We start from the raw sequence: 18,916 nt of genomic DNA on the forward strand, positions 1-18,916 counted from the left end.
TTGTTTTTAAAAGGTGGTCTGAAGTATAAGCAATATGATATTGCAGATTGATTTTTAACAATAAAACAAAAGTTTTAAGAAAATGAAGATAAAAGAATAAAATCAGTCTGTTTACTTGTATCACAAACGTATATAATTCTTTTTAAAGCATGATAAAAGAATAATTCCATTAATCTTAAAGCGCTGTTTTCCAGCTCCAAAAACAACCCTTTATATAGTGGTTACACCAGAGAAAAATATTTTTGTTGCATCACAATACAGTTTAAGTTAATTATGACCCCAATTCCCAGTCTGGAAAATTGAGAGCTTCTTCCTGGAGCAATCAAACGCATGAGTTTAAATGTACTCAGCTTCAAATATCCTCTTCAGGGTTTTATGCAAACATTTTTGGTTTGAAGCTATAACTAATTCCTTACCCTAAGATAATCTAGTGTTAACAAACCTAACTGTCTTCTCCTTACTCAGAAGTACCATTTTATACATACACCTTCACCACAGGGCGACTTCAGAACCGCTCCAAAACTGAAACTACAACTTGAAATGGTCTCAAAATTATGCGACTTTTCCCTAAAATTGAAAAGAAAACAAAGTCCAGAAATTTCTAACAGACCTTCATGCACAATTGTTTACCATTCATTGTCAACCCACACCTAATGTATATAAAAACCCAATAGTTCTGAAAGCTAGCTCTCAGACACTTTTAAAATAAATCACCATAGCTATATGAATATTTGAAAGATAATTCTTGAACCTTTCAGACACACAAAATATCTCATATGTCACTAATTCATTCCAAATATCTAAACTTAAATGACATCAAAAATGTACTTAAATCACACAGCCTAGATCATAGTTCATGTATTTCCATAAATGCCAGAGGCTGAAGCTTAGAGAGAAGCCTCTTTCATAATACTGTTAAAATTCAAAGGAGACAATCTCAACCTGACTTCCTCATCCATCCATTTCAAATAACACAATTAATTTTGTAGGACATTACTTTTTCTTCCTGAAGCCATGTTTGATTTCCTTAACATGTCTCTCACTATCCAAGAGGACATGTAGTAGAAATCATACATCACTAACAGGAAAGAAATAAATATATGATTAACAGTAAAATAAATTTTTGGAATAACCTTCTGTGGTAAGGAGTAATTGTTGCTTTGTAAATGTGTATAGTTCTCGTTCTCTAGAGCAAATTACAGTATTTTAAGTACAGACCAGTATAGCTGTGTTTTTACTAATAGGCAAATGTACAATATAGCTGGAAATGTGTTGCTGGAAAAGCGCAGCAGGTCAGGCAGCATCCAGGGAATAGGAGAGTCGACGTTTCGGGCATAAGCCCTTCCTGAAGAAGGGCTTATGCCCGAAACGTCGACTCTCCTATTCCCTGGATGCTGCCTGACCTGCTGCGCTTTTCCAGCAACACATTTCCAGCTCTGATCTCCAGCATCTGCAGACCTCACTTTCTCCTCCAATGTACAATATAGACAAATAAGCTACATGAGCGAATTGAAAATCCTCGAGGTGCTAAGGGTTCTGTATTTGTATGAACAGATGATTCCAAACACCTTATTCTAGAACTTGAAATGTCTGTTGAGTGAGAATTTTTATTTGCTACTTGCATGCTTTTCAGGATATACATGTGTTAGTAACTTGTCATTTGATTCAGAAATGTGTTTTACACAGTAAACTGAAGACAAAAGCTTATCTTGTAGATCCTATGGATGTGATTGATGTCGATTGGTCGAGTCTGTTGCCCAAACAGCCTAAAGAGCCGAGGGAGCCCGGAGCTGCTCTGTTAAAGTTCACACCCGGAGCAATCCTGTTACGAGCTGGAATATCCAAGCGTTTGGCTGGTGCAGAATTGTTCGCCAAGGTCAATGAAACTTGTCGGGCTGCCATGAACAACACCAAAGGTATTGATAATAATACAATAAGCTTCAAACTGCAATTTGAGAGGGAGAGGGTACAATCAGAAGTGACAATATTTCAGTTGAATAAAGGGAACTATGGAACTACGAAGGAGGAGCTGGCCAAAGTTCAGTGGTACAACACCTTAGCAGGGATGACAGTGGAGGAACAATGACAGATATTTCTGTGTATAATGCAGAAGATGCAGGATCAGTTCATTCCAAAAAGGAAGAAAGATCCTAGGAGGAGGCATGGGTGACGGTGGCTGACAAGGGAAGTTAAGAAACATATAAAGTTAAAAGAGAAAGAGTATAACATAGCAAAGATAAGTGGGAAAACGGAGGACTGGGGAGCTTTTAAAGAACAACAGAGGATTACTAAGAAGGAAATATGCAGAGGAAAAAATGAGGTAAGAAGGTAAACTGGCCAAAAATATAAAGGAGGATAGTAAAAACTTTTTTAGGTATGTGAAAGGCAAAAAAATGGTTAAGACTAAAATTGGGCCCTTGAAGACAGAAACAGGGGAATATATTACGGGGAACAAAGAAATGGCAGAAGAATTGAATTGGTACTTCAGATCTGTGTTCACTGGAGAAGACACAAGCAATCTCCCTGAGGTAACAGTGGCTGAAGGACCTGAACTGAAGGGAATTTATATTTGCCAGGAATTGGTGTTGGAGAGACTGTTCGGTCTGAAGGTTGATAAGTCCCCGGGGCCTGATGGTCTACATCCCAGGGTACTGAAGGAGGTGGCTCGAGAAATCGTGGATACGTTGGTGATTATTTTCCAGAGTTCGAAAGATTTAGGATCAGTTCCTGCGGATTGGAGGGTGGCTAATGTTGTACCACATTTTGAGAAAGGTGGGAGAGAGGAAGCAGGAAATTATAGACCAGTTAGTCTGACCTCAGTGGTGGGAAAGATGCTGGAGTCTATTATAAAGAATGAAATTATGACACATCTGGATAGTAGTAACAGGATAGGTCAGAGTCAGCATGGATTTATGAAGGGGAAATCATGCTTCACTAATCTTCTGGAATGTTTTGAGGATGTAACTCTGAAGATGGACGAGAGAGATCCAGTAGATGTAGTGTACCTGGACTTTCAGAAAGCTTTTGATAAAGTCCCACATAGGAGGTTAGTGAGCAAAATTAGAGTGCATGGTATTTGGGGCAAAGTACTAACTTGGATTGAAAGTTGGTTGGCTGACAGGAAACAAAGAGTAGTGATAAACGGCTCCATTTCGGAATGGCAGGCAGTGACCAGTGGGGTACTGCAGGGATCAGTGCTGGGACCGCAGCTTTTTATAATATATATTAATGATATAGAAGATGGTATTAGTAATAACATTAGCAAATTTGCTGATGATACAAAGCTGGGTGGCAGGGTGAAATGTGAGGAGGATGTTAGGAGATTACAGGGTGACCTGGACAGGTTAGGTGAGTGGTCAGATGCATGGCAGATGCAGTTTAATGTGGATAAATGTATGGTTACCAACTTTGGAGGCAAGAACAGGAAGGCAGATTACTACCTAAATGGAATCAATTTAGGTAAAGGGGCAGTACAAAGGGATCTGGGTGTTCTTGTACACCAGTCAGTGAAGGTAAGCATGTAGGTACAGCAGGTAGTGAAGAAGGCTAATAGCATGCTGGCCTTCATAACAAGAGGGATTGAGTATAGAAACAAAGAGGTTCTTCTGCAGCTGTACAGGGCCCTGGTGAGACCACACCTGGAGTATTGTGTGCAGTTCTGGTCTCCAAATTTGAGGAAAGACATTCTGGCTATTGAGGGAGTGCAGCGTAGGTTCACGAGGTCAATTCCTGGAATGGGGGTACTACCTTACGCTGAAAGACTGGAGCGACTGGGCTTGTATACCCTTGAGTTTAGAAGACTGAGAGGGGATCTGATTGAGACATATAAGATTATTAAAGGATTGGACATTCTGGAGGCAGGAAACATGTTTCCGCTGATGGGTGAGTGCCGAACCAGAGGACACAGCTTAAAAATACAGGGTAGACCATTTAGGACAGAGATGAGGAGAAACTTCTTCACCCAGAGAGTGGTGGCTGTGTGGAATGCTCTGCCCCAGAGGGCAGTGGAGGCCTAGTCTCTGGATTCATTTAAGAAAGAGTTGGACAGAGCTCTCAAGGATAATGGAATCAAGGGTTATGGAGATAAGGCAGGAACAGGATACTGATTAAAGATGATCAGCAATGATCATATTGAATGGTGGTGCAGGCTCGAAGGGCAGAATGGCCTACTGTTGCACCTATTGTCACCACAGTTATCACTTTTAATGTGCTGTAATACCATCGGGTGAATCGTATTGTCTGGTTAGTGGGGGACCAGTATTACATGTATTGTTTGATTGACGCTCCATTCTGAGAAAATTACTTGACATCCAAGACCTTGTAGGAAACTATATGTTGTATATTTTCTTGAATATTTCTGCAGTTTAGGTTATCTGATTTTCTTCCTCCCAAATAGATGGAGTTTCATAGATTTTTGTCTGAGGTGGAAGTAGGAGTAGATCATGTGACCTTCGGAGCCTGCTTCTTCTTTCCATATGAACATCAGCCTTAACCCAAGCTCCACCTGCTGCCCGTATCTTTGATTCCCTGAATGACCAATTATTCTGTCCATTTCTGTCTTAAGTATATTCATCAACACAGCAGCTGCAATCGTTAGAGATTGAGAATCCCAAAGATTCACATTCTCAAAAAAACACATGCATACAAATGGAGGCGAAATGATTATTAGTTTTAGGTTGACTTCAGGATGGAACAATCTGGGTATAATGGTGCAGTATATTATATGGGACCGTATGCAGTGCCTCAATGATCCTTTTGTGAACGTCCTGAATATTTCTTTCTGCCCCAAACTTCAAACTAGGCAGATTACCCATGATAAGTGAAGGATGCGTAATTTTCCAAGTATAACTTAGACCCTTCTAAGCTGATATATCCAAATGTTGTATTTCAAATGTTGAAGTGGTGGAAAGTAATATGGTTAGAGTTTTGATTGCCTGCAGTGCCTACTATATAAGGTATTCTGAAATCATTGTGTTTGATTGAAATAATGCCAGTAAATGATCGCTGTATTAAAAATACAATGCGACACAATGAATGCTTTCTTGATAAATGAGCTCAAGTCTGCAGTATTGATTACAATACTTCAAGGTGAGTGGATTGGTTTCTGAGCAGGTTCACAATCTAATTTCAAATCAAATAACCTTTCAGTTGCTAAAATAGACTGGAAGAGGAGGTCTGAATGAACTGAATGTATTATAAAAAAAAGTACCACTGTTGTACTCTGCTTATGTATTTTAGTTTATTTCTAACTTCATTGTTAATAATTGAACATTAGTAGTATTTAATGTTATAGACTGGAGTTGGTCATAACCTTGGAATTCCTGTGTAAAATGAAATAAGGGTCTTGTACCACAGTGGATAGTCCCTGCCTCTGGCTCAGGAGATCAGGGTTCAACATCACCTACCTGCCTGGAGGTGTGTCATAACTAATCCGAACAGATTGATTAGTATATAAAAAAAGGAAAAGGAACTGACTGAACTGTAATGGCTGCCTTTGGAGTTATCTATTCATAATTTGTCCTCCCATAAATAAAAGCTTATACAAATATATAAAGATTAGCTCTAGTTCTGGAAATGGAGGGTTTGAGACATAAAAATAGACTGGAAAGGCTGGGACTTCTTTCAGTGGAGCGTAGGAGATTGAGGAGTGACCTTAATGAGGGTTTATAAAATTGTGAAGGGCAGAGATTAGGTGAATGACAAGGTCTTTTCCGTAAGGGTGGAGAGTTCAATATGAGGTGGCATATTTTTAAGGTGAGAGGAGAAAGATTTGAAAAGGTATGAGGGGCAACATTTTTACACAGAATGGTTTGTGTGTGGAATGAACTGTCAGATAAAGTGGTGGATGCAGATACAGTTACAATGTTTAAAAGACATTTGGATAAGTTCTTGAGTAGGAGAAGTTTGGAGGGATGTGGGCCAATTGCAGACAGGTCAGACTAGTTCAGTTTGGGAACATGATTGGCATGGACTAGTTGGGCCAAAGGGTCTGTTTCCATACCCTATGACCCTATAACCCCGTGAGTATGTGAGATGACTTCCAAAACATTGGATTTCATAATGAAACTAAGTAGCAAACAACTGACAAAAATAACTTGTTACTTATCTGTGAGATTGGTATTATTTTATGCCATACTCATAATTTCAGAAATGTGTATGGTGGGTATAAGTTTAAATCCTAGACACACAGTGTAAGATTATCAGAGCATCTTTTGAAGGTGGTTTTCAGTCACACTGCACATATAAAGAAGTACAATGTCCAAATAAGGAGTCAGATAAGGACACAGTAAAACTGTGCCCATGGCAACCTTAAAAGACCTGAGAATATGGAATGCAGCAATTGTGGCACGGTGGCTCAGTGGTTAGCACTGCTGCCTCACAGCACCAGGGTCCCAGGTTCGATTCCAGCCTCTAGGGACTGTCTGTGTGGAGTTTGCACATTCTCCCCGTGTCTGCGTGGGTTTCCTCCGGGTACTCCGGTTTCCTCCCACAGTCCGAAGATGTGCAGGTCAGGTGAATTGGCCATGTTAAATTGCCCATAGTGTTAGGTGCATTAGTCAGAGGGGAATGGGTCTGGGTGGGTTACTCTTCAGAGGGTCGGTGTGGACTTGTTGGGCCGAAGGGCCTGTTTCCACACTGGAGGGAATCTAACAAATTACTGCATCCTCCATTCTCTTGTTCTTCGTGCTTGATTCTTGTGTCTACTGTTTAACTACTCCTTGGGGTCCGTATTCTCACTATTGTCTCAGTAATAGTATGACTTCTGAATTCTCCATTTGATATCTTGGCTATTTTGACAGCCTCTAGTTTTTCTCTTCCTCATAATTGACACCACTTTCTGTGTAGAGAAAGTGAGACTGCAGATGCTGGAGATCAGAGTCGAGCATGTGGTGCTGATCAGGCATCATCCGAGGAGCAGGAGAATCGATGTTTCAGGAAGGGCTTATGCCTGAAACGTTGATTCTCCTGGTCCTTGGATGCTGCCTGACCATCTGTGCTTTTCCAGCACCACATGCTCGACCACTTTGTATCTACTCTTGTAATTTTAAGAATTTCGATTAATAATAGGTAATATCTACAATTTTAATTTTTTTCTTGTCTAAGTATCCTTAATGTAAACGTTGTCCTTATTTGCCATACTTACAATTTTCTTAAAGATGCAGAAAACCTTTTTGAACATGAGCTTGGAGCTCTCAACATGGCTGCTGTACAGAGAAAAGAGGAGAGAGCGAGTTTGCTTAGTAACCTGGGACCCTGCTGTAAAGCACTTTGTTCTCGGAGGGATCTTGCCATTCGCAAACAGCTGTTAAGAAATGAAAGAGTAAGTATCTTTCCACTTTTGTTTTATCACTAACTGGATTAGTATCCAGAGTGGAATTTTATGTCTATCTCTGATTTAGGTCTGTGTTACTTAGTAGGAGCAGAAGTAGGCCATTCATGCCCATCAAGTCTGTGCACCCATTCAGTGAGATCATAGCTAATCTGATAATCCTGAACTTCACTATCCTGCCTTTCCCCTGTAACCCTTGATTCCCTTATTGTTTAAAAAATTTGATTATCTCAAACCTTGAATATGCTTAATGACCCAATCTCGACAGCCCTCAGTGGTGAAGAGTTCCACAGATTCCCAACTTTGAGAGAAGAAATTACCCCTCATCTCTGCTTTGAATATGCAAGTCATTATTTAAGATGTAACTTAGGTCTAATTAATTTTGAATCAGGTAAGCTTTTTGTTCAATTTAACATCACAGCTCAGAATCTGGAATGAGCCATTACTTTTGAAACTAATGACAGCATATCTTATAGTGAATTTCTAAAAGTATGGTATTAAATGGAGATTAAACAAGTCAGTAATTTTATTGGGAAACTTGCAGTGAAGATTACATGTATGGTCAACAAAGGTGCCCTGTATTGGCTCAATGTTGACAGAGTCATAAAGAGCAGGCAAGATTCCTGTGCTCAATTGGTTGATCTTGACTTGGTCACAGCAGAGAACTGCAAACAGGGTGGACCCCTATCTAAAAGCATCCTAGTTGTTTGATCCTGCGACAAATTAGTAGGCTCAGCTTGGGTAGACACAATCTGTAGTCGTTGAAAGCACCAAAAGTAGAAGAATCATTCCCAGGTTCTTCTTAGTGCCATCCAGTGATCATGTTGAAGTGAATTTATTTAAATATCTGGTAAGAAACTAAGATAATATATGCATCATGCTTGCTACTCACCTAGTTGCAGCTCATAATGCTTCCATAATAGAGGCCCATGTGTCTTGAAAACAGCCATTATTTTTCTTCCAGCAATTTACCTCGGATAGTATTCCAAGCATTTATCATTACTTGCAGTATGACATTATTCCTGAGGTAATTTCAAGCTTTTCACTAACTTTCATTTGTAGCTTCTAGAAATCATTGATTTCCTGTTGTGTTGAAAATTCTTTTGGCCCACTCTTGTGCCACTGCATAATCCATTACTGGGGCTACCTTTTTCTGAAAATTCTGAAATGGAATTGCTGAAATTCCATTTTCCCAGATTTTATTTACTTCACTTTACTTCAGTAGCCAACATGAGCTGAAGCATTCCATATCAAATAACCTGTTGTGTGCACACTAAAACCATAGTCTCTCTCTTTACCTATTTAGCTCTTCAGTCTTTTATACGTGCTATGTCCTGTGGGAGGTCTTTGGCTGATTCTCTGCCAAAATCTCATTTTGAGCAAATTTCTTGATTGTTTTTGTCAGTAATGGTTTGTCATTGCCTTCTAATGTCAGGAACAGCGAGGCTAAGTTGGGGCCAAGTCTTGCCCAGCTGCAGCAGGAATTGACTCCGTATTGTTGATGTTATTCTGAGCCACGCTAACCAACTGAGATAACTGATCCCATCAACCAATGTTAAATTTAAAATGTTTGTTACCCAATTATGGCTGAAAATGTGTTGCTGGAAAAGCGCAGCAGGTCAGGCAGCATCCCAGGAGCAGGAGAATCGACGTTTTGGGCATGAGCCCTTCTTCAGACCCATGCCCGAAACATCGGTTCTCCTGCTCCTTGGATGCTGCCTGACCTGCTGCGCTTTTCCAGCAACACATTTTCAGCTCTGATCTCCAGCATCTGCAGTCCTCACTTTCTCCTACCCAATTATGGACCAGTATTTTAAAGGAATGTTTTACTGTTTATTTTCTCAACTCCTTTGATAATTCAAAGCATTTCTACCATTAACTTCCTTTAGCCTTGTCCCCTCCTTTTTCACATTTTCCATACCTCTCCTTCATCGTGTCACTCCCTTTGGGTGTATTGATGGCACCCAAACCTACTTGTTTGCTTCTTTCCTTACAACAATGGCTACCCCTATTACTTTGAAACCACAATTTTCAGCTCAACTTTAATTTTATTTTTGCATTCCTTCCTTTATCTGCCTTTCATAAACTCCCACTTACAATTAATCTCTTAGTGTCCATTCCCACTGTAAATCCCATTTCTCCATAAATATATTTCCTTGTTGACTGTTCTGGTTCTTTGCCCTAATCCATGTTTTTGTTTTCAAATCTTTGATCTTGCTCTGTTTTACCTCTGCAATCTTCTCCAGGCTTCCACACACACACTCTTTAATATCAGATTCTGGCCTCCAGTACGTCTCTATTAAGGCATGATTAATGGCAGAAATCTCAAATATTCAAGTTTTTATTTCTGTAGTGCAATCTCCCTGTTGGCTTTTTTTCTTTTTGTTGTCTGTCCTGTTTTTCTCTTTGACCTGTTCTCCTTTTCAAAAAAAAATTCATTCAAAATCCATTTTTCACCAAGCCTTCACTGGCTCACTCCTACTCTGATGTACAGTTTGTTCGTCTTAGTATGTGAAAAGCACGATGTAATGCTGTCTTTTGTTTAGAATATTATTGTTGCAAATTTTCTCTCTGTTTTGCTTCAACGCACTGTTACTGATGCTGGAGGTTCATTTGTTTTTGGTCTCTGGAGGAATTAACATATACAGGTAGTTGGAACCTCTCTCCCCTAAATTCCAAGCAAACAGCGCTATCTTTGGAAGAAAAGGTCAGCTCTTTAGGCCCCATACTTGAAAATCATCTTCGGGATCATCCCCTGTCTCTTCACTTCCATTCCCTTTGATCAGGTTTTTGTTCTCCTTTGTCTCTTGGGTGTATACTTGCACAGATCATTGAAGGTAGAGTGAGAAGTTAATAAAGGATACAGTGTTCTGGGCTGTATTAGTAGGAGCATAGAGTGCAAGTGTAAGGAGGTATAAGGCACTTGTGATAATTAATCACAAGTATTGCATACAGTTCTGAGTGCCGGACGTTTGGAAGGATGTGAATGCAAGAGAGATTCAGGAGAGTGGCTCTGGAGACCAGGAACTTCACTTGTGAGGATATGTTGTGGAAGTTGGGACTGTTCTCCTCGGGAGAGAAGATTCAGAGAAAATCGATTCGCAGGTTTCAAAATCATGACGGAATAATTAAGGGTAGAAATGGAGAAACTATTGCTGGTCATTGAGAAGATTGAGAATGAGTGTGATTTAAAGTGATCTGCACAACAAGCAAATGAGAAAATATCTTTTTCAGCTGAGTGATTTGGGTCTGGGTTGCACTGCGTGGAAGGCAGGTTGAATTGACATGTTCAGAAGGGATTTTAGATGATTGTTTCTATTTAAATAATGTGCAGGGGGTTAGAAAAAAGGTAGGAGAATGGCACTAAGTCATATTGTTCATTTGGAGAGCCAGTGAATACACAATGGACCGAATAGCCACCTGTTATAACATTCTGTGATCTCTCTCGCTCTGGCTCTCTCGCTCGCTCTCGCTCTCTCTCATCCTCCCAACCCCCATGCTCACATTCCACAGACCAGTCTCATCTAATTTGGCTTGACATATGCATATTGCTTTCTGCCTCTATGAAACCTTTAGCACCGATTTGGTTTCTTTTCATTTCATGGTGTATTGTCCCGTGCCCCCTCCTTTTCAATGGAGCTTCCGAGAGATCCTGAGATAAAAGCTTCCCTTATGAGGAGAGATTGAGCCATTTAGGCTGATATTCACTCGAGCTTAGGATGAAAGGAGATCTATTTCAAGTATATAAGATGCTAAATTGGATTGACAAAGTAGACATGGGGCAATCGAGAATGAGAGGTCATAATTTTAGGCGAAAGGGTAGCAGATTTAAAACATAGATAAGGAGGAATTATTTATCTCAAAGGGTCGTGAACCTCTGGAATTGACTGCCCCAGAGTGCAGTGGATATTGGAACCCTGAATAAATTTAAGGATAAGATAGGCAGTGAATTTATTAGTAATAGTTTGAAGGATTATTGGAAACAGACAGGAGTTGAAGCCAAGATGAGATCATACTCATATTGAATAGCAGAGTAGATTCGAGGCCTTGAATTGTCCACTCCTGCTCTTTGCTCTTATGTGCCAGTGTTCAAACTAGAAACCAGGTTCTCATTTGTTCAAGGTCTGATGTTGAGTGGGCTGTTTGAGTGATTTATGAGAAGAAGCCTTTTTGACATTTGTACTTGCTAGAACATATAATGCATTGATGTTGAGACATTTGTTTTTGTTGGTTTTGCATTTATTATTATATTTGTATTTATGTTTATTTCTCAGGGTATAATAAAGCAGATGTACGCAAATCAACCAGTCGTGGACAATGACCTTCTGAGATCAAGCCTTCGGTTGTTCAAACGCAAGGCATTATGTCGTGGTTCTGGACAGGAAAAAAGTGATGAGACCAAGATTTCTCGACCAAAGGTTAAACAAGAAGTTTGTGTTACATAAAATTTTAGCCGCATCATGGATTGAGTTTGATTTTGATGAATCTGTATATAAAGAATTGGACCCGTTACCTGAACAATTGGAAGGATACTGTGTGCTTATTGACAAGCCTGACTCAGGACTGTAATGGTCAGACTTTAAAGTTCTAGCTTTCAAGAGTATTTGTTTTAGAAGTTCTGATTGCCTTGTCAGATACTTTTCTATGTACTGGACAAGTGAATGTTTCATTTTTGCAGTACAGTTTTGAAGTCTTTAATAAAACCTTGTCAGCTTTGTGCTTTTTTTTTGTTTAAATGCGTTTTTTTTTTGTTTAAAGGCGTATTCAAAAGGAGGTGATTCGTAGGAATTAAATCCAATCACAATTTAGTATCTTACCATTGTGTGTAATGATCATTGATTTTTCAGCCTCGGTAATGTTCAGAAAGGTGAATGCTTTTGTGTGTCAAATCTTTATACGAAGTATTCCAAGGCACAGTCAACTGCTTCTTCTCGTCCAGGAGTATTTACAACCTTGAAAGAAGGAAATCTTACCAACTAATGAATAAATAATGTTCACTTCATTTAATTTTTAATTAAAGAGCCAGATAATGTATTTGATTATAGAGCAGCTTAGTCGACCGATTTTAAATTTCTTAAGACAAATTGATGTTAGCAGCAAAGATTTCCTTCAATCTAAACAAAGCAATTGTGTGACCTTTGTGTATGTCTGGTTATGTTACAGCTAAAAGACCTCTTCAAATGGGTAGTTGTGCTCTGGTGAATGTCCATAGGTAAAATTACGTTTCTCCTGTTCTCTTTTGTTGAGTTCCACACATGCACAAATGTATTTGAATGTTTTCATGCACAATGCTATTTTCATCGCCAAGACCATAGGGTCATCGAATGATACAAAACCGAAATAAACTGTCGTCATTTGAAAACCTGACCTCGGACTAATTAAGAGGTTAACACAGGTCTGTGAAACTGTGCAACCCTCCTGCATCTTCTGGTACCCAAATGCACAGAAGACTCACTTAACTCTAATATTGGAGGAATCGATTTGAACGCAATGCGTTACAGCAATATGGATATAGCACGAGAAGACAAAACCTATTGAATTTGCCTCTGTGGTTCAAAACAAAATGATCTTATCTTGCCAAACTTGTAAGACTATTACATTTCTTCAAAATTACGTGCAAAACGTAATTAGCAGACATTTTTCATATCTATATTTATACAATGCACTGTTTGAATTTTTTATGAACTTTTATGCTTTACGTTCTTATTTAATTTTGAATAAATATATTAGTTGATTTAGCCTGAAAAGCTGGTCTGAGTTTGATATTCACCATTCTGAATTAATTATGATGTGTGTGACGGTCTATATTTAATTCCAGTGAACAAGTTTCTGCATGTGTGGCTACCTTCAGGTGAAACAGTTAAACAAGGATAGATTCTTGAAAGTACGCAACTTAGTTGATTATAAAGTTCTAGATCTGTTTGTGGGCACTACTATTGAAAGAAAAGCTAGTTCACCTGTTGTGAACTGTCATGATTTGGTGGTAGTTCTGGATTTCTTGCTTACAGTTAAGAGTTAGCACATAGTTTACAGTAACATTTTCAAGATACCCCTACCTCTTGATCCCCCATCAAAGAAAATAATTGGCTGCTCATTTGGCCACTGTCAATAATCAAAGCAACTTTATCGGGACAGCAGCCTAATCAGAGTTAAAATAATGAGTAAGTATCATACCTGATTGCATGCTCAGGGAATTCAGGTACAGCTTTAACAAGTGCTGTTTAGAATATCATGCAACTGTACAAGTTGCAAGCACTCAGGTAATGTCCTTGAGGTAGGATGGTCTGATGGTGTGAATTATGTGATCCCATTACCAGTCTGAAGATGTAAACAATGCTAATTCTGATTCTTGGATGTTGAATTCCAAACCACAGACAATGACTTGTGGCTGTCCTCATAATGAGATGTTATTTAGTAGAGGGATCAACTAACTTCATAGCTATCAGGTGAAGAGAGAGAGCAGTTTGCAGGGTTGTTAAGCACAGTATTTTTTAGTTCTTGTTTTAAGACAAATTCAGTCACAGTAAAATGTTCTTGTACCCTGAGAGACTGTCAGTAAATGAGTAATACTAACCAATCTCTGACAGCAGGTTCTTCTCTGTCATGGTGAGTTGTATGTGTTTAATGATTCATCATTTTATACCTGAACTATCCCTCTACTCTGAGATGCATACTCCCAAGGGGAGAACTAAGAAACAAAGCAAATAAGGTAATCCCATACAGAGGCTGGACAGAATATGCTCTCTAGGGGGATCAGTATGATGAATTATCCTCAATAAAGAGAAATGTAGATCCAACTAATGAGTAAACAAACCAACCCATCCTGTGTGTTTTAAACAAATTATTGATCGATAATAACTATGGCCTTGACTGTCTTGTTGGACAGCCTCACTGAACTTTAGTTTTCTTTATAGTGAAGCCCCAGCTATAAATCCCTACACCGATCAATAGCTTACATTACAACGTTGTTTAAAATATGAAGTACTCTTCCATTTAATCAATGTACCATTGACTGCCTGTATCCCATATAGGTACAATATTCAAGAAAATATTAACCCTCGACACATCAATCTGTGATAGAAGGCGATTACTCTGTAGAACTGTTCATGTTTCAGCCATGAAACTGGTTGCATTAACCATGTTTTTGCTAAATATCATGAATCTCCCAAGATGGTGTATGGTATAGGTTCTGTGGGCAATTGAAATTGTAGTTACGGATGTGAATAGCTGACGTTTGGCTTGGCCATGGTCCCGATTTCTAACACGTAATTTATTGTTCTTCGTGTTTAATGTACAGAGTGTGTGTTTAAAGCTTTCAGCACCTAGTTTGGACTTTGCCTCAATATGGGATCTACTGTTAATTGGATTTTCAAAAAAGATTGATATTAAATTGCACCAATTTAATTTGAACGAGGTTAAAAAGTTGTTCCTGATTATGTACATTTACCCTAAATTTGAAGGAGGATCTTTCACATGTCATTTTTAAAGGAGAAGGTTATGCAGATGACACCAAAATTGGAGGTGTAGTGGACAGCGAAGAGGGTTACCTAAGATTACAACAGGATCTGGACTAGATGGGCTGAGAAGTGGCAGGTGGAGTTTAATTCAGATAAATGCGAGGTGCTGCATTTTGGGAAAGCAAACCTTAGCAGGACTTATATACTTAATGGTAAGGTCCTAGGGAGTGTTGCTGAACAAAGATACCTTGGAGTGCAGGTTCATAGCTCCTTGAAAGTAGAGTCGCAGGTAGATAGGATAGTGAAGAAGGCGTTTGGTATGCTTTTCTTTATTGGTCAGAGTATTGAATACAGGAGTTGGGAGGTCATGTTGCGGCTGTACAGGACATTAGTTAGTCCACTGTTGGAATATTGCGTGCAATTCTGGTCTCCTTCCTATCGGAAAGATGTTGTGAAACTTGAAAGGGTTCCGAAAAGACTTTCAAGGATGTTGCCAGGGTTGGAGGATTTGAGCTATAGGGAGAAGCTGAACAGACTGGGGCTGTTTTCCCTGGAGCGTCGGAGGCTGAGGAGTGACCTTACAGAGGTTTATAAAATCATGAGGGGCATGGATAGGGTAAATAGACAAAGTCTTTTCCCTAGGGGCGGAGAGTCCAGAACTAGAGGGCATAGGTTTAGGGTGAGAGGGGAAAAATATAACAGAGACCCTCAGGGCAACTTTTTCACACAGAGTGGTACGTGTATGGAATGAGCTGCCAGAGGAAGTGGTGGACGCTGGTACGATTGCAACATTTAAGAGGCATTTGGATGGGTATATGAATAGGAAGGGTTTGGAGGGATATGGGCCAGGTGCTGGCAGGTGGGACTAGATTGGGTTGGGATATCTGGTCGGCATGGACGAGTTGGACCGAAGGGTCTGTTTCCATGCTGTACATCTCTATGACTCTAATTCACAAATAAAGGCATGCCGTATTTAAAGCATCTTAGAGTCATATTGCACGGAAACAAACCCTTTGGTCCACCCAGTCATGCCAACCCAACTTTCCCAAGCTAAACTGATCCCAACTGCATCCGCTCGGCTCATATTCCTCCAAACGTTTCTTATTCACATACTTATCCAAATGTCTTTTAAACATTGTAACTGTAGCAAAATCCACCACTTGCTCTGGAAGTTCATTCCACACACAAACCACTCTGTGTGAAAGAAAATTGCCTCTCGTGTTCTTTTTAAATCTTTCTCCTCTCTCCTTTAAAATATGCCCCCGGTCTTGAAATCCCTCACTGTCTGGAAAAGACACCTACCATTCACCTCAACTATATCCCTCATGATTTGATAAACCTTTATAAGGTCACCCCTCAACCTCCTACCTGCAGTGAAAAAGTCCCAGCCTCTCCTTATAACTCAAACTCTCCATTCCTGGTAATATCCTGGTAAATATCTTCTGAACCCTCTCCAGCTGAATAATATGCTTCCGGTAACAGGGTGAAAAGAAAGGAAAACCAATCGCCTCATTTTTTTGATTCATTTAATTCCCCCTCCAAAGCATAAATTTCCTTGCTGGCTTGGAGATCCTGCAGCAGTTTTCCCCTTACCTGCTGTGGCTGCCTCATGAAGAAAATCACTGTCATCCCAAAACATAGCCTCCAAGGGAGACAACCTGTATGTGAAGATTTTCATGCTGTCTGGAAAATTGATACTTTCAAATTGCAAATAAACAAATAGGAGGAATGTTTATCATTTTCCTCCACTCAAATGTATGACAAATTTCATCAGATTTTTATCCCCTGATAAGAAGTCCCTAAGTGCAGTTTCCAATTTACACAAGGAGGGTGTTTTGAACAAGAAAATTGACTAAAGAAGAAAGATTGATATTTACGCTTAACAAATAAGCCAATTATGTAATTTTTATCTGTAGTCAGTATTGTGATGCAAGGAACCTAGCAATCAGTTAATGTCAGGCAAGCTTCCACATACAGTAATGACTGGATAATCTGTTGTTCTGTTGATTGAGGGATAAATATTGGCCAGGGCATAGGGAATAAGTACTCTGCTCTTAAAAATAGGTCCTATTGCATCTACTTGAGACAGTAGGCAGAGTGTCAGTAGGGAGCAGTAATGTTTTTGTACCGCACTGAAGTTCCAGATTTGAATTTTTTGAAGTCCTGGAGTGGGACTTAAATCAAATTTCAAAGCTTAACTCCAAGGTGTAAAGGGCAGCTGGCTGACCAATAAACTGAAAATCCTCCTTTCCTCTTTACTGTCCCATTCCCTCTTCAGGTTAGTGTATTTTTGCCAGGGTCTGATTTCATAATCCACAGTGGCTCTCGTGTTACCTTGCGAGAGTGCTTATTCTTTCAATACAAGCCCAGACTTTCAGATTCAATAAGCCTTCGACTCAAGGATGTTGAAATTCAAAAATGTGATATTTCAATTATACCGATCACATCTGGAGAGCAGTCTTGAACTAACGGGGTTGGATTGAGGCAGCTGGCAGGAGACTCATTAAAACTAGTTTAGACCAGTTGGACCAAACCAACTTGGTGCTGTGTTCTATGAGTACAACGTTGTATCACTGTCTTGGCTCAGATGTAACACAGTCAATGACTACACCTGAAACCTTCCCAGTCAATATAGCCATCCAATGGTGTGACTGTGAAGACCCAACCTATCCAGCCTCTCATTACAAGTCAAACCTTCTAGTCCAGGTAAAATCCTTGTCGATCTTTTTTTCCACCCTTCCCAGTATCTTTCCTATAGCTGGGTGACCAGGATTATACGCAATCCTCCAAATGTGGACCCAACGATATTTTGTGCAGCGGTAACAATGATGTCCTGACTCCTGTACTCAATGCTCTCTGGCTGATAAAGGCAAGAATGCCAAATGCTGCCTTCACCACCCTGTCTAGCTATGATGCCACTTTCGAGGAATTATGTACCTGCATTGCAAGGTATCTCTGTTTTACAGCATTTCCCAGGGCCGTACTATTAACTGTGTAAGTCCTGTCCGACCAGGCCATAAGAAACAGTTTCCATGCTGTATGACCGGTGGTAGATTTCAAGTGGGTAAAATCGTCCTCATTGCATTTCGTTAAAACTTACATAAAATTTTTGTATATGAGGAGCCGAAATGTATTGCTGGCTACCGAGCTATAATGTTTTTCAGACCTTTGAGCCTGCTCCATCATCTCATATGATCGTGTCTGATATTCTATCTTGATGCCATATTTCTGCTTTCTCTCTATATGCCTTGATACCTTTAAAATCTAAAACTTTATCTGTCTCCTTCTTGAGCATTTTTAGTGACTTGGCCTCCACAGTTTTCTGTGATACAAAATTCTGCATGTTCACTGGCCTTTCAGTGAAGCAGATTGTCCTCACTTCAGTCCTAAGAGGTCTACCCCATATCCTGAGACTCTGCCCACTTTTCTACATTCCCCAACCAGAGAAAGCTACCTCCCTGCATCTAATCTGTCCACCTCTATTAAAATTTTATATGTTTCAATCAGATCCCCTCTCAACCTTCTAAACTTTAGTGAATACAAACCCAGTCATAGAGATGTACAGCATAGAAACAGACCCTTCAGTCCAACTCGTCCATGCAAACCAGATTCCCAACCCAATCTAGTTCCACCTAACAGCACCCAGCCCATATCCCTCCAAACCCTTCCTATTCATATACCCATCCAAATGCCTCTTAAATGTTGCAATTGTACTCGCCTACAACGCTTCCTCTGGCAGCCAATTCCACACACGCACCACCCTCTGCGTGAAAAAGTTGTCCCTTAGGTCTCTTTTATATCTTTCCCCTCTACAAGGTCACCACTCAGTCTCTGATGCTCCAGGGAAAAGAGCCCCAGCCTGTTCAGCCTCTCCCTATAGCTCAAATCCTCCCACCCTGACAACATCCTTGTAAATCTTTCCTGAACCCTTTTAAGTTTCACAACATCTTTCCGATAGGAAGGAGATCAGAATTGCACACAATGTTCCAAAAGTGGCCTAACCAATGTCCTGTACAGCCACAACATGACCTTCTAACTCCTGTACTCAATACTCTGACCAATTAGGGAAAGCATACCAATTGCCACCTTCACTATCTGCAACTCTACTTTCAAGGAGCTATGAACCTGT

General features: G+C 39.9%; 1 protein-coding gene across 12 annotated transcripts in view; it reads left to right on the top strand.

Moving 5' to 3' along the window:
* Positions 1 to 12,054, top strand: part of zc3h13 (zinc finger CCCH-type containing 13) — a 98,782-nt gene extending 86,728 nt beyond the window's left edge. For all 12 annotated transcript variants that reach the window (XM_043700326.2, XM_087993045.1, XM_087993053.1 and 9 more), the window contains 3 exons: positions 1,716 to 1,916; positions 7,158 to 7,321; positions 11,605 to 12,054. In XM_043700326.2, coding sequence (XP_043556261.2) covers positions 1,716 to 1,916; positions 7,158 to 7,321; positions 11,605 to 11,775 — 536 coding nt within the window. In that variant the 3' untranslated portion in view covers positions 11,776 to 12,054. The remainder of the gene's footprint in view (positions 1 to 1,715; positions 1,917 to 7,157; positions 7,322 to 11,604) is intronic.
* The last annotated feature ends 6,862 nt before the right edge of the window (positions 12,055 to 18,916 follow it).

The sequence above is a fragment of the Chiloscyllium plagiosum genome, unplaced genomic scaffold (genome assembly GCF_037043375.1).
Source record: "Chiloscyllium plagiosum isolate Xiang-an unplaced genomic scaffold, Cpla_swu_hap1 HiC_scaffold_12, whole genome shotgun sequence".
In the NCBI taxonomy this organism is placed as follows: Eukaryota; Metazoa; Chordata; class Chondrichthyes; order Orectolobiformes; family Hemiscylliidae; genus Chiloscyllium; species Chiloscyllium plagiosum.